Raw genomic sequence first — 24623 nt, forward strand, 5'->3', positions numbered from 1 at the left:
GAAGTATTTTATACATTGTTCAATCCTAAAATAAACTAGGAGACGATTTTATCTTTTTTTTACATCCTATAAAAATACATGAGTAAATAGGGTGTAAAACAAAATAGCTCTAATACTTAAATAAAAAATCGTTTATTGTACAAGCACTAGTACAAAAAACTTCATTAACGACTCCCTTTAAAGACGGTTAGAAAAGAACCATTGTAATAAGCGAGGCGGTGGCAGTTCCGTAAATATATTGAATTTTTTTTGGCTTTTTAACGACAGTTATAGCTTGAACCGTCGTTAAATGTGGATGAGGAGGTTTTAACGACGGTTCCCTACTGAACCGTCGTTAAAAGTAGGTTTTTTCGCTACGGTTCTCCCAGAACCGTCGTTAAAAGTGAGTTGCTTTTTTAATTTTTCCCTTACCAGCGCGCCTTCCCTCTCTTCATTTTCACATTCCAGTTTCCCTCTTTCTCTCATTCTCACCCGCACCCAGTACCTTCACGCCATCGCCAGTGTCGCCGCTCCACCGCCCGCGCGACCTAGCTCTCCACCCTAGACCTCGCGCTCACACCGACAACCACCGCGCCGCCCCTGCTACTCGCGCGCCCCTGTGCGCTCCGTGCCGGCCCAGCTCCCCGCGCCGCCCCAGCTCCCCGCGCCGCCCTAGACTCGCGTGCGTCCTAGCCTCGCGCGTGCCCTGCCGCGATTAGCACTCACCCGCGCCGCCTAGCCTCGCACGCGCCTTGCTTTGCCGCGACTAGAGCTCACCCGCGGCCCCCTGTGACCAGCGTGGCCTCACGCTGCCACAACCCTGCAACCAGCGCCGCCCCACTCAACACCAGCGCCATCTTGCTCTACCCCTGCGACCAGTGTTTATATTTTGAGGTTAGTATATGTTTATTTATTATTTAATTATGTATTAAATTTTGATTTATTATATTTTGAGAGTGTTTGTTCTGATTTAGATATTGATTTTATATATTGAATGTACTAAGTCTGAGTCCGAGGGTGTCCGACCTTCGGCAATCTGAATTTAGTTTTTCATGATTAGATATTGATTGCATATATTGAACGAATTTATTCTGAGTTCAGAGGTGTCCGACCTTCGGCAGTTTTGATTTAATTTTCAATGATTATATATTGTTTTGACATATTGAACGCATTGGTTCTGAGTCCGGAGGTGTCCGACCTTCGGCATTTTTGTTTTATTTTTTCATGATTACATATTGAAAGTATTGGTTCTTAGTTTAACAGTTCTATGGATCGGAGTTGGATTAATACATCACGAATAAGTGATACTTACGAAAAAGGGGTGGAAGAGTTCATACAATTCGCAGAACATAATGTCGTTAGTTATAATAATGGAGTAAGGATAAGGTGCCCTTGTATCAATTGTTTAAATGGAAGGATATTGACTGTTTCTGAAATTAGAGAACATCTTTTGTGTGATGGATTTTTGAAAAGTTATACGACATGGACGTGGCATGGTGAATTGTTAGACTTGCCAAGTGTGCACGGAGGTTCGGAGGAAGTTCATTTCTCAATGGATGATAGATTAGAAGACATGATTCGTGACGTGGGAGCAGAATCATTTGCTAATGTAGTTTTTGAAAATATGTCTAATGATGCAGAGACTCCTTTGTATCCTGGTTCAACTAACTTCACACGATTATCAGCAGTGTTAAGGTTGATGAATTTGAAGGCAATGAATGGATGGACCGACAAAAGTTTTACAGAATTGCTTCAATTGCTTAAGGACATGCTTCCAGAAGGAAATACCTTGCCCAATCGAAATTATGAGGCGAAAAAAATACTTTGTCCAATGGGTATGGAGTATAGAAAAATACATTCATGTCCTAACGATTGTATTTTATACAGAAATGAGTATGAAGATTTAAGAAGATGTCCCAGGTGTGGTTTGTCACGCTATAAGGTTAAGGTTGGTCAGAATGATGAAATTGATGAATTGACAAAGGAAGGTCCTCCTGCTAAGGTTGTTTGGTATCTTCCGATAATTCCAAGGCTTAAGCGTTTGTTTGCAAATGCAGATGACGCTAAAAACCTTAGGTGGCATGCAGATAATAGAAAATGTGATGGATTACTTCGTCATCCTGCTGATTCTTTGCAGTGGAAGAATATTGATAAAGAATTTCCTGAATTTGGAAAAGAATCAAGAAACTTAAGACTTGGATTGGCAACTGATGGAATGAATCCCTTTGGAAATTTAAGTAGTAATCATAGTTCATGGCCCGTTTTGTTAGTGATTTACAACTTACCTCCTGCGTTGTGTATGAAGCGCAAATACATGATGTTATCTATGATGATCTCTGGTCCAAAACAACCTGGAAATGACATAGATGTTTATCTTAATCCATTGATTGAAGATTTGAAATTATTGTGGAATGAAGGGGTTGATGTGTTTGACGCGTTTAAAAATGAATCTTTCCGATTGCATGCGATGTTGTTTTGTACTATCAATGACTTCCCTGCATATGGGAACTTGTCAGGTTATAGTGTGAAAGGCCATAGAGCATGTCCAATATGTCAAGACAAGACATCTTATGAGCAGTTGAAACATGGAAGAAAAACCGTGTATCTTGGGCATCGTAGATTTCTAAAGAAATATCATCTGTATCGTCGATTGAAAAAAGCTTTTAACGGATACCAAGAACATGACATTTGTCCCACTCCCTTAAGTGGTGTTGAAATTTATGAAAAAATCAAAAATGTTAATGTGACTTTTGGAAAAATGAAGAAGAAGCAAACGGTGAGTGAAATATGGAAGAAGAGATCAATCTTTTTTGATCTTCCGTATTGGTGTAAGTTGGATGTTAGACACTGTCTAGATGTAATGCACGTAGAGAAGAATGTGTGTGACAGTCTAATAGGAACACTTCTGAACATTAAAGGCAAAACAAAGGATGGTGTGAATGCACGTCTGGATTTGATTGAAATGAATATACGAGAGGAATTGGCACCGAGAGAAGTTGGTAAACGTACATACTTGCCTGCAGCGTGTTACACTTTGTCAAAGAAAGAGAAAACAAGTTTTTGTGAATGTCTTAAAGGTGTTAAGGTACCACAAGGCTACTCTTCAAATGTGAAGAGTCTTGTATCTATGAATGATTTGAAACTAATTGGTTTAAAGTCACATGATTGTCACGTTCTGATGCAACAATTATTACCAGTGGCTATTCGTGGAATCTTGCCCAAAAATGTTAGGCATACAATCACTCGACTATGTTCATTTTTCAATTCCATATGTAGTAAAGAGATTGACTCTCAGAAGTTGGATGAACTTGAAGAAGAAATAATTGTTATCTTGTGTCAACTCGAGATGTTTTTTCCTCCATCTTTTTTTGATATTATGGTACACTTGGTTGTTCATCTTGTAAGAGAAATCAGATTGTGTGGGCCAGTTTATATGCGATGGATGTATCCAGTTGAACGATACATGAAGATTTTGAAGGGATATGTGAAGAATCAATGTCGTCCAGAAGCTTCCATTATTGAAAGATACATTTCAGAAGAATCTATTGAGTTTTGTTCCGAGTACATGTCAAAAGCCAAATGTATAGGAGTTCCTGAAAAAGCTTGGCACTCTCGTAGATTCATAAGTAAATCTTCAAGAGGTGTACATGTCATAAGCAAATCTAAAGAAGAGGTTCTGCAAGCACACTTGTATATCTTGAATAACACTGATGAGGTGTTACCATACTTAGATACACACAAAGACATTGTCAAATATAAAAATCCAAGACAATCAGAAAAATGGGTGTTAATTGAGCATAACAAAACTTTCATGTCATGGTTTAAGCAACAAATAATGAATGATCCATCAGCATCTGAAACATTAACATGGCTTGCAAACGGTCTCAAATTTGATGTTTTATGTTGTTCTGGCTATGAAGTAAATGGTTGTTTGTTTTACACAAAGTCTCGAGATGATAGGAGTACAGTGCAAAATAGCGGAGTCACCTTGGAGGCAGAGTCTATGCAGTTTTCAACTGCAAAGGATCAAAATCCTGTTGTGGGATCAATGCCTTATTATGGTGTCATAGTAGAGATTTGGGAAGTTAATTATACCAAGTTTACTGTACCTGTTTTCAAATGCAAGTGGGTTGACAATAAGACTGGTGTCAAAGTTGATGAATCAGGAATGACTTTGGTTGACTTTCGAAAGATAGGTTATCATGACGAACCATTTATAATGGCACATCAAGCTTCCCAAGTTTTCTATATCCAAGATCCTACGTCTGACCACTGGTCTGTTGTGCTACATGGAAAAAAACAACATAATGACCCAAAAGATACAAACAATGACATTTGTGAGATTGAATCACTTACAAGAACGACCATCAATAAAGAGTACGAGGATGTTGCTGATGTTGTACATGCAACTCGAAATGATCATGATGAAGGAATATATATTTGTATGTACATGTGATTCATGTTTAGTTTTACAATATATTTCATTTTTATTATATTTCATATTCTTGATGCTTATTATATTTTTTTGATAACAGGAACATGGCAGATGATAAAGTTTCCCATTCAAAAACTGGTAGAGGACCTACAAGATTGAAGAATATGTTTAAGAAGATTAGTAAAGATGACAAAATACCTTTGTCTATTGATATCCACACTGGTGTGCCCACTGGGCAACATGCAAAGAAATATAGGAGTTATCTCGGAGTACTTTCTCGTGAAAGGATCTCTATCTTAACTCAGTCTTGGGATCACGTGACTGACCACGAGAAAAACATGATTTGGCAAGATATTCTGGTATGTAACTGTTTTTACTTTGCTAAATCTAAAGTTCTTTTATACTTTGTTTTTGTTTATGAACTAATTCTTTCAAACAATGTAGACACATTACAACATCCCGAATGTGGAAACCTTGAAAGCGAAGGTTCTTTCAGATGTGGGTGTCAAGTTTCGTCAGTTTAAATCAAAATTGACAACAGATTATATATATGGGAAAAGGAAAGAAGAAAATCCTTGTGCAAAATATGCATCCATTGATGAAGAAACTTGGCAGCAGTTTGTCAATATTCGACAAACTGAAAAATGGCAGGTTAGTATCACTTTTATATTTGAATATAGTTTATATTAACGTATTACTAAATTTTGAGTGTTATGATAGGAGGTTCGAAACAAAGCAAAAGCCAATCAGGCACATAGTGATACCCCACACCTATTGTCTCATGGTGGTTATAAGTTGCTAGAGCAAAGGATGCTTGAAGAAAAGATTAAAGCACGTTCTACTTCCATTGAGGAAATGAATAGTGTAGATTCTTTAAGACCTCCATCCCCACCATTCCGACATGAGATGTGGAAGGGTGCCCGTATAAACACATTAGGGACATGGAGTTCTAAGTCTACAGAAGAAACAGTTGAACGCATTGTAAGTTTGACAATTTCTTTTCAATGTGTTATTTTAAATTCTATGTGTTATTTTAAATTCAATGTGTTGAAGTTTGTCAATTTCTTTTCATTTGTTTTAGGATTCTCTTAATGAGCAATCAACACAGGGGACTTTTAAACCATGTGGTCGCAATGATATTCTTAATGTTGCTCTCGGACGACCTGAACACCCTGGACGTGTTCGTGTAGCTGGATATGGGGTTGGGATTCGGTCATACTTTGGACCTCCATCACACAGCAAGGAACAATTGTCCAATGAACCTAGCCAAGAGTATTTACTACAACTACGTGAGCAGTTAAAGGCTGAGGTAACTCAAGAGCTTAAAGAAAGCTTCATGGAGGAGTTTAGTGCGCGAATGGAAATGGAGTTCAAAAAGCGGTTGGAGGGTTTAGGACACTCACAGCAACCACCTACTATGGTAGAAGATGAACCACCTCCGCCTCCTATTAAGAAAGTCAGCACTAAAGGGAGTTGTTCGGCAGTTGATCTATCAGGGGATGACTTTGGCTCAACTAGCCAATGCGAATTATATGTTGAGTGTAATTCCTCAACCCGATTCGTTGCCTTGGGTAAGTGTTATGAAGGGGTCACAATGTTACACAATGTGCCTCTTTCTTCTAATTTGATGAAGGTCACGGTGGAGAAGGTCCTTTATGGTGATCTTGCAGTTCCTGTGCCGACATCAGAGGTGACAATTGTGGCAGAGGCATTACATACTTTCGTTGCCTGGCCTAGACATCTCGTCAGACCTATAGACTCTATGGTATATATTTGCACTAATACTAATACAATTATGATATATTACATTCTAACTAATTTAAGTATTTTTTGTTTTGATGAGTAGCAGGAACCTAAGACAAATTTGCCTCTGGGAAAGAAGAAAATAGTCTCCATTGATGATCCTCTGGCGGCATTGGTGGAAGTTGCTACAGCTTTAGATACAACCGTCTTAGAGGTTCCATGGGATGCCAATGTTTTTGGAAGGCATAGTAATCTACTGTTGTACGTTCACATGTCTGATTTGTTGGACCTTGCATCCGGAGATCAAGAGATTAACATAATAGTTCTGCAATTATGGATGATGTAAGTTCAAATTTTAAATTCTTTATACTTTTGATTTATTAAATATACTAGTACTAACTTATTGAAATTTAGGTATCTTTCTGGATTATGCTTTGATGAGGGGAAACATAATATATATGGGTTTTTAGACCCTCAAATCACTCAATCAATTGGAAACAAGAAGTCGGAAACACAAACATACATCACCACTGCCTTAAAGAATGGTGGAAAACACATTTATTTTGCTCCGTACATCCATGAGTAAGTTCTTAATTATTAAATAAGTTTTAATAAATTATTGAAATAAGAGAAACTAATTAACTGATTTGTTATACAGGCGTCATTGGCAACTATTGATCATATCTGTTCAAGATCATACCGCTGCATGGTTTTGCTCCTTGCATAAAAAACTTCCTGCCTATTTTAAAAACATTATAGATAGGTACGACAGTTTCATTTAACATTTATTATTACTTATATATTATATAATGTTATGTATTCTAACATGAAATCTTATTATTTTAGTGCTTACTCTGGATATAATATGTTGTGTGGGAGGAGAACTTCAAACGCACAAAAACTCACTTGGATGTACCTTAAGGTATTTAAAGTATATTTGTTCACTTAATTTAATGTGTTTCACTCATTCATTTAATACATTTATTTTCACATGCAGTCCAACAGGCAACCTCAAAATTATGAGTGCGGTTATTATGTTATGCAGTGGATGTTGACTATTTTGCAAGCTGAAATTATGAAAGGTTGGGATAAGGTAATACCTCAATACAATAAACACTTTAAAATTTGAGATTTATTAATCATGCACTAATTCAAAATATTTCAAATGTCACAGTTGTTCAACGACCAACACCCGCTAGATTTAGAAGCATTGGAGTATGTGAGAACAACATGGTCAAAGTATTTTGTAACCATGTATAACACTCTAGTATAGATAAATCATTACAATGACAAATTTTTTCATATATTACCAAACTTTTTTGTATTATGTTATAATTTGTTGTATGTAATTTTTATATTTAAATTATGATTTGAAATGTTTTTATTTTCTGGAATTGAAAACTTTATGCAGGCTATTTGAGATTTTTTAAAAAATAAAATTTTTTATTTTTTTTTTAAACAGTACATATAACGACGGTTCCACTTGGAACCGTCTTTAAAAGGGACACTTATACGTCTTTGAAAGTCACGGTAATTTTTTTTTTTGAAAAATAGAAACCACTTTTAACGACGGTTTTCACAACCGTCGTTATAAGTCCATACCTTTTAACGACGGTTCCCAGAACCGTCGTTAAAAATTCATATCTTTTAACGACGCCTGTAATAACGACGGTTCTGGAACCGTCTTTAAATGTCGATTTTAACCGTCGTTAATTTACCTTTTTGTACTAGTGAAGGAACCAATTGACAAAAAGAGAAGGAAGTTTCTCTTTGCACCATATATTTTTTATATGCACTCAACATAAATTTTTAAATCCAAAATTGTCCTTGTGTTGTTTTGAAAAAGACCTACAGAGAAGTGCTTGGTGTGCATTTTGAACGAAGTTGATGGTGGTGTAGTGAGTTGCTATGGTGGTGAAGGGAAGTTTTCATACTTAGTTGCAGTGCAAATTGTTCTAAGGTAAGAAACCAACCTCCATGTTCGTTTTTCGGTTTTTTTTAGCTGAAATGTTACTGGATCTCGATATCCGGAAGCCTGTAGTATGGTTACAGATGCAAGAATCCAGAATTCATTGTCGCGGCTTCTGGATATAGAAATCTAGAAAGTGATTTTTATTTCTCATTTAAGCTTCTGAATGGACATATCCAAAAGTGAGCTATGAGTTTTGTATATTCATATCCAAAAGTGTATATGAGCTATGAGTTCCGGATATCCATATCTAAAAGTATTTTCTGAATTCTGGATTTTCATAATGATTTGATTAAGCTTAGGGATATTAATATTTGGAAGGCAAAGATTTCTCATTAAGGTACAAAAGACTTTTTAGATAATGTTGTTGGATGCATGTAAAAATAGTATGGTGCAGGAAGAATCAGCCGAAAGAGAAACCTGAGAAATCCAATTATGTTGGGGCCATCACGCATTCTAATGGGCCTTTACTAAAACTCTAGCAGGAATTAATAAAGGCTTCTTCTTCCTGCACCCCTATGTTTTTCTTCCTGCACCCCCACAATTTTCTAAATCTCGAAACTGGCCATAACTTTTATTCGAAAAAGGGCACCGTGGTTACTGAAAATTGAGATCTGGGAGTGTGTTACGGATTCATCAATTCGAAACTGAATCATTTTTTTTTCTGGATGAGGTGTTTCAAAAGCAAATTTTGCATATATTATTGTTTTCCGAATTGCTGAATCTGAAAGCCTAATTTTGTTACGAATTGATGGATCCAAAATGCTTTTTTTTTTAATTATGGATTTCTGAATCCAGAATGCATACTTCTGTTACAGATTGGTGAATTCGTAATGTTTTTTTTTAATGATGAATTTTTGAATGTGAAATGCATATTTTGAATTATGGATTGGTGGATCCAAAATTTAACTGGAAGTGCGAATCTGAAAATTTTCTGGATTTCATAATCCAGAATGCAAAAAATAAATACAGTTCAAGTGCATTTTAGGGTTTTTAAATAATAGTAGAGACAGTTTAGTCTTTGCATAAACAATGTGGGGGTGCAGGAAGAAAAATGTGGGAGTGTAGGAAGAAACTGCCATTAATAAAATAGAAAATTTGTATTGAGTAGATATTGGAGTGTAAGCTTGTTATGCCCAACCTAATATGTGAATTCGCATAATCTAACTCCACTTAATTATATTTCTTGTGTTGGATAGGTGTATGAATTCAAATCAAGTAAACCCCGTCCAACCCGATTATAAAAAGACTATTTGTTTAACAATTTCATTATAAAAATAATTTTATAATTTATCAAATAAGTATTTTTTTATATGTTATCCGATAATTGTTAAAAAAATATTAGATATGTATTTTAAAATATTTGTTTTCATAATAACTAATTATTTTATTTTTAAATTATGATCAAGTTCAACCCAAAATTTAATTGAGTGGCTATATAGAAAAAAAAAGGTATTTCCAATTTAACATAATTGAATTAAATTTATTTAAATTTAGTATAAAATTATATTAAACTAAAGCTAAGTTGGAGGCTTATACCCTAATCATAAACATCAATGGGATGCAAGGGGTCGTGAAAACGTTTATTTTTAATTTTTTTTATATGTTAGTTTGTAGTAGAAGACTCCTAGTGGGTAGATGATAAAAAGGATAGGGCAATTAATTTTTTTAACCTGTCAACTTGTATCGGTTCAGTTTGACTAAGTCATTAACTTGATAGGACAAAGACGGAGCGAGTTAGTTTACCAACCCGACTTCTTTCTTCTTTGTGTTTTGAAGAGAAATCTTAAGTTTTTTTTGAATTAAAATTGGTGGCGATCAACGTTTTATATACAATTTTATTAATATTAATGTTTTTATAAATCATTTAATTTATTAAAATATTATTGATATTTACTTTATTTTAAATATTAAATTTTATTTTATTAAAATATTAAATTTTATTTTATTAAAATATTAAATTTTATTTTATTAAAATATTAAATTTTATTTTATTAAAATATTAAATTTTATTTTATTAAAATATTAAATTTTATTTTATTAAAATATTAAATTTTATTTTATTAAAATATTAAATTTTATTTTATTAAAATATTAAATTTTATTTTATTTTATTTTATTTTATTTTATTGTCCAAAAAATAATATTAATGACTATAATCAAATAATTAAATTCAAAATAAAAAGGTAAAATATTGAACAAGTGGTGTGTGAGTCCACCAAGTTATCCTTTAATGAAGTAAGTTACTAATTTCAACTTCTTGACGGACCCATTTCAATTTTGAGGGATGGTTAGATCACTAACCTGTTTTGGCAGTGGTGGGTTGGAGTTAGGTGAACACACCTTACACTTTAATCCTTATTACATCTAATCAAATTTCTTTTGCTTAAAATCAAAATAGGAAAGAAATAGGATTTAGTGTGTAATTGACTAGTACAATAGAAACTAGTAAGAGACAAAGTGGAAAGATTTCTTAAAAATCATATGATTGGATTGATTAGTAGTAGATAAAATATAAAGAAAAATATTATTAATTTAGATTTAGAAAAGACATAGTAAAATACTTTTTAAATAGGCAAGGGTCACAATACATATTCTCCAATCTCTTACATCCAATATAATTTTAGTAAAATTAAACTATCATTTATCATTGTTTTTCAATCTGTTTATCTTCATATTCCTAACTAAACTTGTATAATCTAAAGAAATTGAAAAAGATATTAAATTTTTGAGTGAAAGTTGAGTTTTCACATTTACATTGATAATTTTATATTCGTATATGGTGAGAGTGTGATGTCGATCTACCCATTAGTTTTAGAAGATGCAGTAATGTGAATGAGAGAAGACACTTAAGAAATATGAGCCCCAATCATTGTCTAAGCGTAGGTACAATGAGCCTAGCCATAATATTGAGATAGAGCAAACCAGATATGTGATTCATGAAGCAATGTTTTTGTCCCATTATAAAAGATATGGTTCTACTCGCATATAAATGTGGATGCAAAGTAACCCACTACCCAGTTTTTTTTTTAAACACTGCCATTCCTTTTTATATTATCAAAATGGATAAATTTTTTAAAAAATTAAATTTAAATAAATCATGTTTTGAAGCACTTTTAAATTCAAATTGAAAAAATTTAGGATTTCAACCATGAATTTCACTCAAACCGTTCGCATTGCATTAAAATGGTGTTTCTAAAGACATTTTTTTCTTTTTAATAAAATTGTGTTTTTCCATTTTTTATTTTTATTTTTTAAATTGTGTTTCCAAATACGATTTTAGTTTATTTTTTAATTTCTTTTGCTTCGTAACACTTTTTTGTTTTTTTTAAACCACACTTTTTTTTCTTAATTTTGACATACTTGAACATAATAGTGACGGAAAGAAACTAGAAGTGATAATGGATGGTTATAACAACTTTAGCGTCTTTTTTTTATAAAAACATTCATGTTAGGTATCATTATGTAACTTGATATCTTAGGTAAGCCGACACGTCAAGTAACAACAATCATCTATCATTACATGAAAAAAGTATTATTAAAAAAAGAAAAAAGAAATAAAATATAAAAAAAAATATGGGGAGACTAGACCAAAACTCATATGTTAACAAAAATGATACATATGTAGACTATACATATTCATGAGGAATTCTAAGAATAGACTAGATGGAAGTCTATTATACCAATGAAATGGTTCTCTATGAATAAATCTCAAATTAACCAACTTACCAGCACACGCATTCCCTTCACGAAAAATATGAGTAATTCTAAACATGATTTTCCCACAGTAATTAAGACAAGTATTCTATCTATTACGAAGCATCCACAGAACATTAGTCCTAGCAATACACGCATCACAAACCAAGACATAATCTCATTCTAGCCATAGTAAGCCCCATCTTTTGATTTTCCTCCATAGCATGTATAACTCCATAAAACTTAGCAATCATAGCAGTCTAAACTTAAAGAAACGCAGAGAAATCACCAATAAACTCTTCTGCATTCCCATGAGAAATACCTCTACAAGAAGCAAGATTAGGAGACTGAAATAATTGAGGTTATAATCATAAGCATAATGATCATCACATTCCTTCCATCTTGTCACCAATCCACCGAAAAAATAGTTGGCCTCGAAGGGATGCATAAAATGCAACACCATTGATAAAAGTAGCAAAGAGCAAAGTTTATCATGGGCTTTAGTGTAATATTTACTATCAATCAATTTTAGGTCCTACATCAATTTATAATATACAAATAAGTTGGAAGAATTCTCCTCTTATAAGTTGGTTTTATAAGAATGAAATAGACTTAAACTCATTTTTAATATACTATCAGAGTCTATCCTAGTGAGGTTGAGTAGATTTATTGTGTCATTCGTTATTAGATCGTTATCGGACTACTCACAAATATCTAGTTTCATGCACGAAATGTACATGTTTCGACATAAAAAAAATGTGTTAAAGATCTTACATAAACTAAAAATAAAACTAATTTATACTATATAAATGAAGATAATTCTCATTTTATAATCAATTTTATCAGGAGGAAAACTTGAATTCAATTCTTAATATATAAAAATAATAAAAATAAATTATAGAAGAAAACTCATTCAAACAATAAAAAATAAAAAATGTTACGATTGTATCTAGGAAGCATTGAACGCATTTCTCGCCATATTGGTCTCTCTCACAAAAAAAAACTATCTTATCATTCTTAATTATTAAATAAAGAGCTTTTCATGACTTCTTCACTAAAAAAAATAAAAAAAATAGTACGTTTAAAGAATAGTTTTTAAAGACTTCTTCACTTTAAAATTATATTTTCAAACAAAATTTATTCAAATCCAAAATATTTAAAACATTACTTGTTTTAATAATAATAATAATAATAAAAGAATAACATCATTTTCATAAAAGGATAACTACAGTCACAAAGAAATTATTGGAATATTTATATTACAGAGAAGACAAAATGCCCCACTTCAAACTTAATTATTGTTTGACTTAACTGTATACAAAATAAAACAGGATTTGATATTAGTCTACTGATGAGCAACTTTAGCTTTTGTCCATTTGCATTTTATTGGAGTATATATATTTTTTATATATAGGATAGTTTTAATTTGTTGGGATGCACAGATTCATGCACCAGTAACATAAAGAACGTTGATTCAATTCTTCATTAATTATCAGCGGTAAATATTATTATTATATCCTATCCTGTAACTAGCATTTATTTTTCAGTAAATCCACCATCGAATCCCACGAAATTATTCATTTCTTCTGCAGAAAGAATTGATCAGATTTCAAAATCTACATAGTAGTTTAGCTCCCATAGATCACCTGGTTTATTTATAGTCAAAAATTGTTTTTATACGCAGGAATTGAATACATGAAGTTTACGATAACTCTCCATCAATTCCTTAACATTTATTTATTTATTTTTGTATTATAAATTAAAAATATTTATATAAGTTAAAAAAATTATTTTTTAATTAAATATCTACTCTTATAATTGTCCAGAAATATATTATCTAACCCAATTCAAAATTACAATTTTTTATTTATTTGGTTTAATCTACCATCTTTTATCTTTATCTACAACAATCACTTGAGTTACATTAACTTTTTAAACAGAAATTATAAACAGGATTTTTTTTTTTTTTAAAAAAAGTCCTATAATACAATTGAAACTATTCATATAAATATATCATAAATTTATATTTCTAAATATACTTATTTATTATAATCTATGTATCGTGTGAAGTATAAAGGATAAAATATGTATTTTGGAATCAAAGGGGTAAGCCCTAAATATATATATATATATATATATATATATATATATATATAAAATTTATTTATTATGTATATACAATGTTATTTTATAAAATAATATTGCATATATGTGAAATAAGATATCTTAATCTTGTAGAAGTTTGAATTTTAAATTAAAAAATGTAATAATAAAATTATTATTAAATAGAAATTTTTTTTATGAATAGTAAAATAAATGTATCTATATTTAATATTATTCATTATATTTATTTAATTTTAAAAATATACTAATATATCATAATTTATAGTTCATAATTTGCAATATAAGATTCTCGCGTTCCTTTAGTAACTCAACTCTCTCAATCAGACTGTGCTTGGTGAATAGGAGAAAAAGACTAGGTAAGACAAAATAAATAAATAAAGTGAAAATAAATAAGAAGTAGTATGAAATTAAATGTGTTTAATTGGAAAAAATATCAAAAGAGAGATCGACAAAAACATATGGAAATAAAACTGAGTCTCACCATTTGTTAAAATTATATTTATTCCTTTTATTCCATCTTATATATATATATTATTTTCTTCTTCTACTATCTGTAAAGTCAAACTCTGGGTTAGACATTTATATATTATATTCTTTCACCACTAAAAAAATCATGAAATAGAAACCAATTTATAAAAACCAAAATAATTAGTTGCAATAGTAACTAAATTAAAGACCATTTTAGAAACTAAAAAGAAATTTGATTTCTAAATTAGTTTATATTATTTTCTATTATTGTTAAATAGTTTCTAAATTGGTATCTAGCAACCAAGATTTTTGCTACCAAATTTAGAAACTAAATAATTGGTAGTTAAAACTCTAGTTGCTAATTAGATACCAATTTAGAAACTATTTAACAATAATAGAAACTAATTTAGAAACCATTTTTTTTTAGTTTCTAAAATGGTCTCTATTTTAGTTCCTATTGTAACTAATTATTTTGGTCTCTAAAAATTGGTTTTTATTCCATGATTTTCTTGTAGTACACTTTTTACTTGCATTTCAGGTTATATTCTATGTTAATTTTGAATTGCTAAATGCAAAGGTGTCTAATAAATAGTACTATAACTATGTCAAATGGGTATGTTTGGTGACATAATAGTCATCTGACATTTATTTGACACTTGTCAAATGACTGCTTGATGCATTATAATCATATGACATTTTTTGAGAACATAATTTTAAAATATTAAAATAAGAATGTAACACATTTATACATTTATACATGTTTCGTCGGTTGATTTTAGGTGGACTGGATGGAGAGCTCCGCTTCTGATTTGTCTTTTCTGGCAAGTATGGAACTCGACTCCGTTGGACAGAGGGGACTCTACCTGTTGATTACACTCCGATCAAGTCAGTGAAAGCATTAGAGATATCAAATCAATTTCATTCTTAGTATTCAGAAACATCGTATCTTCACCGAGGGTCTCAAGTCCCTTTTATAGATATCCCGCTAGCAACTTTTCTATCAATAATGTAATCTCAACAAAAGAGCATTTAATCATAACAGAAAAAACACCTGCTAACGGGAACCACTTATCTTTAGGAGCTAACAGTAGGAAAACATTATATTTTACGTGTACACCATTATTATCGAGTGCTTACTCTTTTATTCTCAACAACTTTTTTAATTAATATGTAACTAACACGTATTGAAATATAACTAACATGCACATTATAACAAAAAATAAATATCTCTTTATCTTTTATCTTAATTACCTCTCCTAGACAACCCCCACCTAGGTCGAGCTCCCGACCCACCTCTAGGGCCCAAATGCCAAGCGGACCTCCCCAAATACTTGGGTCGAGGTCACAAGCCCTCTTGCATAGTACACAAGCCCCCAGGCTCTAGCTGAGCTTGGTTAAGCGAAGAGTCTTTTTAGTGTTTTGGTGACTGACGCGACGTCTTCCCACGAGGTAGGTAAGGCACGCTAAATGAAGTGTCTATGAAGTGACGTCTCTCCATACTTAATCCTGAGCGTACACGTGACATCCTCATCAACGGTGGGAAAGCATTATCGCTTGGCATTCCCATACTCATATAAGCCAATGTTCATAAACTTACTCTTACGTCACTGTTCCATTTCTCTTAAACCTCTAAAACCCTCGCAGACTTTTCAGCTTCTTCTCCACACTTCCACTTCCTCACTCCAAAAACCCTCGTGTACTCAAGATCTTCCGTAGCAAAGAAACTCCTGCCTCTTAATCACTTATCGTAACATGTATTTTCTCTTTAGCTTTCTCCATCATCGAGCATTCATCTTGTCGATTGTACTTCCTGAGCTCATCATCGAGCATTCACATTATTAATCATATTGCCTAAGCTAGGTTTCTTTCTGGATTTATCATTTTCTGCCGATGATTGTTGCTTACTTGCTGATTGCATTGTATGACTTTAGAATGTGCCCTTATTTTACTCTGAACAATGCTTGTGACTGTTTCGTGTTTGTGTTTATTCTAGATATAATCTGTAATGGATTACAAAACCGTGTACCTCTGGGCACCCCAAAACCTTTTAGATGAAACCTCCTCCTATACCTCTCGTGAAACTGTTGTAGCTTTACGCAAAAGTGGTTGTCATTTCGGTAAAGAACATGATAGATTTGTAAGAATAATTCCATGTAGGGAGGATGAGCCAGTATGTTGTGATGAATCCTCTGACCTCGATGGTCCATTATGTTTTTTTTATGCCACCGTTTTCTAAAAAGTTCTCTTTCGTCTTCCTTTATCAATCTTTGAAAAAGAGTTGTTAACCGAGCATAATGTAGCTCCTGCCCAGCTACACTCGAATAGCTGGGCATTCATTCATGTTTTCACCATTCTTTGTTCCCAGCTCGGCCTTTCGTCGATTGTTGAAGTTTTTCTCACCTTCTTCCAATCCTCTTATAAAATTTTTAAAGGTAAATTATCAAAAAAGGAGATTCAACCCTTCTGGATGGGTTTCCTTTGTATTGGACCAAAGAACCTCGATTCCATACTGCTCAGCGCCTGGAGGACCTGCCCCCTTCAGATCAGGAGGTCTGTAAATTCCTGACGAACCTAAAGGTCTTCTTCGACATCACTTCTCTTCTGAGCTAATATTTCACTTCTGGTGCTCTAAAGGCTTATACTGGTATTTTCCATTCCCTATCCTTGGTACGACTAATTTCACCATTGTTATTAACCATTCCCTTGTTTTCTTTGCAAAAAAAATGTTGTCCAAAATCAACAAAGAAGAGCTAGCAGAGATGGCAAAAAGGATGAGGGCAACTGCTAAGATGCCCAATGAATCTCTTAAACCAAAGAAGCCCTAGCGATAGTTGTCCAAACTTCAACCGAGCGGGACGAGAAGACCACCTCTAGGTTGGTCATTAAGAGAAAAAGAAGGGCGACTACTCCCCCTGCTAAGCACTCACATTCTGATGGTCGAACTCCCTACCTTGGCACTGCTCACTCTAAAGGCCATCAAGAGGTCAACATCGTCCCAGAGTGCGAGGCGGGGAGCTCAAGGGGGAAAAGCTTATGGGACCCAAGCTTCGACATCCCCACCCATGGTGAACCCACTTTCTTACCCAGCGATGACAAAGACTGGCTCATGGCCCAAGATGAAGTTAACCTTTATCTAGACGCCATGAAGCATATGGGGCAAGCGTTTGCTATGGGGTGCTTGGTCGTGTCGAAGACAAAGGCTCTTCTCTCAGCTTTAGCTTTCGCTTGCAGCCTCTCCTACTAAGCTTTGAATTCTTCTTTTGCGTCCTAAAGGGCTCTCATGGTGTCCATGAGTTGTTGTAAAGCAAGGATATCACTTCCTTTGGATCCCAACGATCCCTGTCTGTTGTTTCTCATCTAGTAAGAAAGCTAAAAAATGAATGTGGATGGGATAAGGTTTTATCGTGTCCCACAGTTGGCGCCAAATGTTCTCACCAATTGACCTCGAGTGGACTGGATGGAGAGCTCTGTTTCTGTTCTTTCTTCTCTTACAAGTTTGGAACTCGACTCTGTTGGACAGAGGGAGTTCTACCTTTTTATTACACTCTGATGATTAAGTTTTCTTTAAAATAAATTTAAATTTAGAAGGAGTTATGGTAATTACTTTATTTTTTAAATTTCCAAATAATTCTCTTTTTAAAATATGATTGTAATTTGGAATTGACTTGGTTGATGAAAGTCAACTTCATTAATTTCATTTTTTTAATGAAAACTAAATTAATTGATGATGTCATGAAATTCATGCATCGATAATTTTTTTTTTAATGAAAACTAAATTAATTGATGATGCCATGAAATCATGCAGTTAATAATTTTTTTTATCTAATATAAAATATTTATTTTTGTTTTGAATATGTATTGTATTGTACAAGAGGTTTCGTGACCTTGGCACAGGTATTTGGAGAGGTCCGCTTGGCATTTAGGCTCTAGAGGTGGGTCGGCTCAAGAAAGGTAATTAAGATAAAAAATAAAGAGATATTTTTTTTTGGTTATAATATGCATGTTAGTTATATATCAATACGTGTTAGTTACATATTAATTAAAAAACTGTTGAGAATAAAAAAGTAAGCATCCGAGAATAATGGTGCACTCGTAAAGCAAAATGTTTTCCTGCTGTTAGCACCTGAAGATAAGTGGTGCCCGTTAGCAGGTGATTTTTATGTTATGATCAAATGCTCTTCTTTTGAGATTACATTATTGATAGAAAAAATTGTTGGCGGAATATCTATAAAAGGGGCTTGAGACCCTCGGTGAAGGTACGCCAGGTTGTTCAAATTATTAAAATATTTTTAATTTATTAGATCATTTTAAAAAAAAATTCTCTTTAGTTCTTAGTTTCATTTAATTTGTATAATTATTTTCTTGTTTCACAAATTTTTTATTTTCTTTCAATCGTTTAACATGTTTGATATCCACCAATTTCATTAGTTTTCCAAGGTATTTTTATTTTCACATTAACCTTTATTGTACATGTTTTTTCTTTGTGTGGTTTCATTCAAATAATATATTGCATTACAAGAAACACAAACATTAATTTCATTGAATTAAATCATTTTTAATACATACATTTGATCATTTTATACACATTGTTAATATTTTATTTTTTATTTATTTTTTTCACGCGAGAATGTTTCACTTTCAATTCCGAATCTTCAATCGTTTAAATCATTAGTTTATTAGTAACCTAAAAATACTTATCTTCTATTTTCTCTTTGTTTCTTAGTTTCATTTCATTTGAAGAATATTTTTTAATGACACAATTTTTTATTATTTTTTAATTGTTTGACTCTTTTGATATCTAGTAAGGTTACTCTTATCCTCAATCAACTTTCCATTTATATATATGCAAAAAATAATAGATGTTGTCACATGATTTCAATTATGTGTAATCATTTATTTTTTCTTGTAATTACTTGAAATCTATGTAAATTTTATTTGATACTCTACTAGAAGATTTCTACAAATTTTTTCCTTGATATTTGAAATTGAAGAAAATAAAATGTGTCTTTGTTGTGGTTTTTATTTTGTTAAAATGTAATGCAATTAATATTTGAGACAATACAAAGGGGTACAGGCGAGAGTACACTTATACTCATTACCTAATGGGATGGGGATGAAATAGATTTTTTTTTACCTATAATGAGTACGATGATGAGTATGAACTTTCACTTCAAGGACAAGTATAATCAAACCCCACCCCACCCGTCTTATTATCATCCCTAAACATACATGCATCACTATGTATATGTAATATATTTACATAATAATGAAACCTCAAGTTCCACATAAGAATATATACATAGAGTTTAGGAAAATAAAATATTTAACTAACTATGTTTATCTTCACTTCTACTACCTGTAACATTATATGCTCATGTATGATTATATAACTTTAAAATCATACATGCAAGGGTGATCTAATTTAAACATGAAGAATCTATGACATGATATACATAAAACATACATATATCAACCACATTTCTATCAACACATAACACATCACATACCACAAATTACAACCAAATCCTTGTGAATCAAGATGTAGAAATTCTTAACCACACATCTCAATAAAACATTGCCATTCGTCACACTCTCACCTATTGAAAGACTCACATATAACATATTTCATTACAGACTGACACCAAACCCATAGAAATTGTTGAACATGGGAGCTTTGATGTTTCAAATCCACATGAAGCCTGAAGTTGTGCTGCTTTTTGGTTTGGGTTTAGATTAGGGAGTTTAGAATATTTTTTAAGATCAGTTCTTAATCCTACACAAAGCTTGATCAAACAGTTTTAAAAGAAACAAAGTTTTTTTCCAAGCAAAGGGAAAACAACCGGTTGAATCATCGAGATAATCAGTTTTTTGTCACTTAGCTGGCTTGAGGTTTTTAAAACTGCTTTTTGAATTATTTATGCAATTGCTTGACTCATTCAATCAGTTAAATCGTGGTTTCAACCGGTTAAATGTTTGTTTTCATAACAATTTTTTGAAAACTTGTTTTAACTCATTCAGTTATTTAAATCTACCTTAAACGACTACATTTCAAAGCTATAAATATAACTTTTCTTTCAAAGCAAAATAACAATTCAAATACAACAAGTATTGATACAGATTTGAGATCAAAGAAATTGATTTGTTTTCAATTTTTTTTTTCAAAGGGCAAGATTGTTGTTCAATCTTTTTTGTGGTAACAAGTTCTTATCATAGGAGTTTCCTGTATTGTGCAAATTCAGGTGTTTTCTATCCTTGTTTAGATACTTTTAATAATACTTCTTTTTAACTGTTTTGTGTGTTTGAAATCCTATAAAGACAAAGGTTGTTCTATCTTGAGGTGTTTGGTATTTCAAAGAGAGTGAGGGAGTCTTGTGAGTTGCAAGGTTACCTCTTTGTGTGTTTTGTAATCTGGTATTGGTTACTAGTGGAACTTAGAGGTTGTCTGAGAACTGGATGTAGCTCTGTGTCAGTGAACCAGTATAAACCTTTTGTGTAAATCTCTCTTTCTCTCAAACTCTCCATAACTGTTTGATAATTTCATTTCTGCTGCTGGTATAAACAACCGATTAAAACGAAGGTTTAACCGGTTAAAATTCTGATAACTGTTTCTGTTGGATTGTTTGATTGTTTTTCTTATTTGCTTATCTGGATTGTTTGATAAATATTCATTCTAAATCAAGTCTTTGCGAAAATCTTTCATAAAAAAAATCACCCCCTCTTGTTTAAGCCATCAATTCTTACAGAAACCTGGTTGAAATCCATCATCATCTTCCTATGTCAAGGTAGTTCATGCATCTACTTTGTAATAATCTAATGCAAAACATTTTTTAAGTTTCTCTGCATTTGATGTCTTAATATACTTTATCATATCATTAGTGAAGCATAAGATTTATTATATCTTTAATGAGTTATGTGCTAAATATTATGACCCCTTAAGACCACATTACCTTCTCAAGTATTACCACCACACGCTCATAAAGAATCATACTCATGAAGACCAATATATCACACAAATATCACAATCTATATAACACCATAATATATATATATATATATATAACCAATGATTAGTCTCAATATTTTAATCAATAAACATAACAACATTTATATCACACAATAATCATATTCAACAACATACATAATTAACAACATAGTAAGTATCACCATCACCATAATCACAGTTAAAGCTTGCTTGAGTGACCTTGCTTCGTACAATTAAGGAAAACCTACTTAATGCTTGAACAACCATGTTCTCACTTGAACGTTAGTTATTCCAAATGAGATATAGTTGTTTTGATCTCTTTCACTCAAAATAGAAGTCATCACTTGAGTTCCAATGTTCTTTTTGTCATTCAAATGATAATAAACATATATTTTTACACACTAATTAGGTGTTACTACAACAATATGTCACCACCATGTGAGCGATATCATTATCCAAAGAAACAATTATATAGAAACAAAAAATTTAATTTTAAAAAATCATACAAATATTATAATTAAATCATTCCAAACCACTAACTACCTTAATAATAAAATATTATACTAACCAATACTTTCATATAACCTTTATTCAAACATTTTGGTTTCACATACTAACTAATTATGTAATAACACTTTTCACACATTTAAACAATCATTCCATTTATTAGATTCTAATATTAAATCCCCTAATCTAATGCAGCATACATATAAATAAATTTCCCTTCTTTTACTTTCAAGAATATACTTCTCTTATCTCGAGAATACATTAAACTACATATTCAAATCAGGGATCTAATTACTTAGACTTGATCATCGCCTTGCTACCTTTTCATACACTACAAAAAAAAATAGATTTACCTATAAAAAAAGTTCGTAGGTAATCAAACATTACTGATGAATTATGGACGACTCAAAATCCATAGGTAAATTTCTCACAAATTTTTATTTTTTCATAAAATTTTATCCATAGTTAAAACCATGATTATTATTAATGCTATTAACAAACTACTATCAAAGATCAAAGAATTGAACTCATGCTCCTTTTGAGTCAATAAAGAACTTTGAACCATTACACAAGATAAATTTGTGATCATATTATAATAATAATAATAATTATTATTATTATTATTAGTATTATTTTTAATAATCATATTATTATTAATATTATTTTTATTTTTTTCAATAACAATAATAGTAATATTACTATAAATACTAATAATATTAATAATAGTATTAATAATATTCATAAGAAGAATATTAAAAATATTAATAATATTAACATTAATCATAATAGTAATATTAAAAATATTAATATTACTTATAATACTACTATTAATACTAATTATAATAATTATACTGAACCAGACTTCGGGTATCGGCATCAGACATCGACACCTGAGGAGCAGGTGGGCTCGGTGGTCTGGTCGTCATAGTGGGCCACGTAAGTGGGTCCCCAGAGATGCGTATGTTGAAACCCGTGTATAAGAAAGGCCTAGTCAGCGAGAAAGTTCATGCATGGGGTGTGTATAGTACATTCGGGTGTAGCGCAAGTAAACATTCCCTGAATACACCAATGCCCAATAGCGCTAGGGTTTTCAGGGAAAGCTGCATGCATGATACGTAAAGGATTAGGGCACCTACAGAACAGATGGGCCCCACAGTGCTGGTACATGAGTTGGTACCCTGGTGACCTTGCTGTTAAGTTTGTTCATTCCAAAGAGGATGATTTTGTGCGGTTGTTAGGCAAAGATTGTATAACAACGTAACAGAATGTCCTCCGAGTAAAACTAATTTAACTAGAGATAAGGATCTGGTGAGAGAGAGGTGGGGATAGTGAGTTAACCTAAAAACAACCTATAAAAGGGAGTTGAGATCTTTAGTAAAGGTACACAGTTTCTAAGACTGAAACTACTTGCTTATTTACTCATTGTTTCTATAAGCCCTAAACTGACTTGATCGTCGGAGTGCAATCAACAGGTAGGGCCCCCTCTGTTTCAATGGAGTCGCCTTCCAACATTCAAGGGAAGCACATAATCCACCAAAAATAGGAGGGGCCACCGCTTGCCTTTGAAGTCAACCGACGACTAGGTCAACTGACAAGAATATTTGGCGCCCACCGTGGGGCTCAGTAAAACCTGATCCCATCCACAATTGTGTTTGAGATTTTTGACGTGATGAGAAACGCGAGGCAATGTCCACTGGAATCTGAAGGGAGCAATGACCCCACCTTGCAACAAATCATGGAGACTATGAGAGTCCTCCAATTAGTAAACGAAGAAGCCAAGGCTGACCGGTTGAGGCCATTCCTCGAGTGTGGAATGTGGCAAACCTCGTGTTGTATTTTCAGCTAAGATATTCTAGTCTAATGCTTTCTTTTTGAATGATGTGTGATAAGTTTGTTCTTGAAAGATTAGGCATTTAACTTTTTTGATTTATTTGAATTGGCACATGGTAAGTCGACCTAGCTCGACATAAGAACGAGCATAGGCGCTCTATGGGATTGATTTGTTTGTTGATTTGCTTAAGCACAACACAACTAAGTCAACCTAGCTCGGTGTCAGTACAACCACTCGAGTATAGGCACTCAATGAGTAAATGATTACCTAGTGGCAGGTAAGACGGAGGGCGTGCAGGAGAGCTTGTCAGCTCGACCCAAGTGTTTGGGAGATGTCATCTCGGTATTTGGACACAAGAGGTGAGTCGTGAGCTTGGCTCAAATGTTGGTCAGCCCAGAAAAGGTAACAAAGATAAAGAAATATTTTATCTGTTGTGATATTATATTTTTTATTTTATATATTGTGATATTATTCTAGAGACAAAAGATAAAGATATATTTTATTTGTTGTGATATTATTCTAGAGATAAAAGATAAAGAGATATTTTATCTGTTGTGATATTATTTTGAAGATAAAAGATAAAGATATATTTATTTGTTGCAATGTTATTCCCAAGATAAATGATTATTATCTGTTAAGTCTGTTGTGATATTATTTTGAGGATAAAGGGTAAAGAGATATTTTATTTGTTGTGATGTTATTCCAAATATAATGATTATTTCTTTTGAGTATGTTGTGATATTAGTCTGAAGATGGAAGATATAATTATTATTAAATATGTTATCATATTATTATGGAAATAAACGGATATGTATAAATTTGTTATCATGTTATTCTGAAGATGACGTGAACGATTAATAATCATTTAAATCTGTTGTGATATTGTTAT

At 32.4% G+C, this 24623-nt stretch overlaps 1 protein-coding gene across 1 annotated transcript; it reads left to right on the forward strand.

The window, feature by feature from the left end:
• The first annotated feature begins 1246 nt into the window (after window positions 1-1246).
• On the forward strand, window positions 1247-7577 carry LOC137829116 (uncharacterized). The gene is made up of 8 exons (XM_068635910.1): window positions 1247-4316; window positions 4526-4773; window positions 4859-5065; window positions 5135-5395; window positions 5496-6179; window positions 6261-6479; window positions 7155-7250; window positions 7569-7577. Exons 1-8 carry the CDS (start codon window positions 1247-1249, stop codon window positions 7575-7577), a joined length of 4794 nt encoding a protein of 1597 aa, XP_068492011.1.
• Window positions 7578-24623: the final 17046 nt, after the last annotated feature.

The sequence above is a fragment of the Phaseolus vulgaris genome, chromosome 7 (genome assembly GCF_000499845.2).
Source record: "Phaseolus vulgaris cultivar G19833 chromosome 7, P. vulgaris v2.0, whole genome shotgun sequence".
Classification (NCBI taxonomy): Eukaryota; Viridiplantae; Streptophyta; class Magnoliopsida; order Fabales; family Fabaceae; genus Phaseolus; species Phaseolus vulgaris.

Bases quoted from the DNA above. Each gene is read 5' to 3' on its own strand.
- LOC137829116 (XM_068635910.1), top strand. From the start codon at position 1,247: ATGGATCGGAGTTGGATTAATACATCACGAATAAGTGATACTTACGAA. The intron at 4,774-4,858 runs GTATGTAACTGT...CAAACAATGTAG, and splicing joins TGATTTGGCAAGATATTCTG to ACACATTACAACATCCCGAA. The intron at 6,180-6,260 runs GTATATATTTGC...TTTGATGAGTAG, and splicing joins TCAGACCTATAGACTCTATG to CAGGAACCTAAGACAAATTT.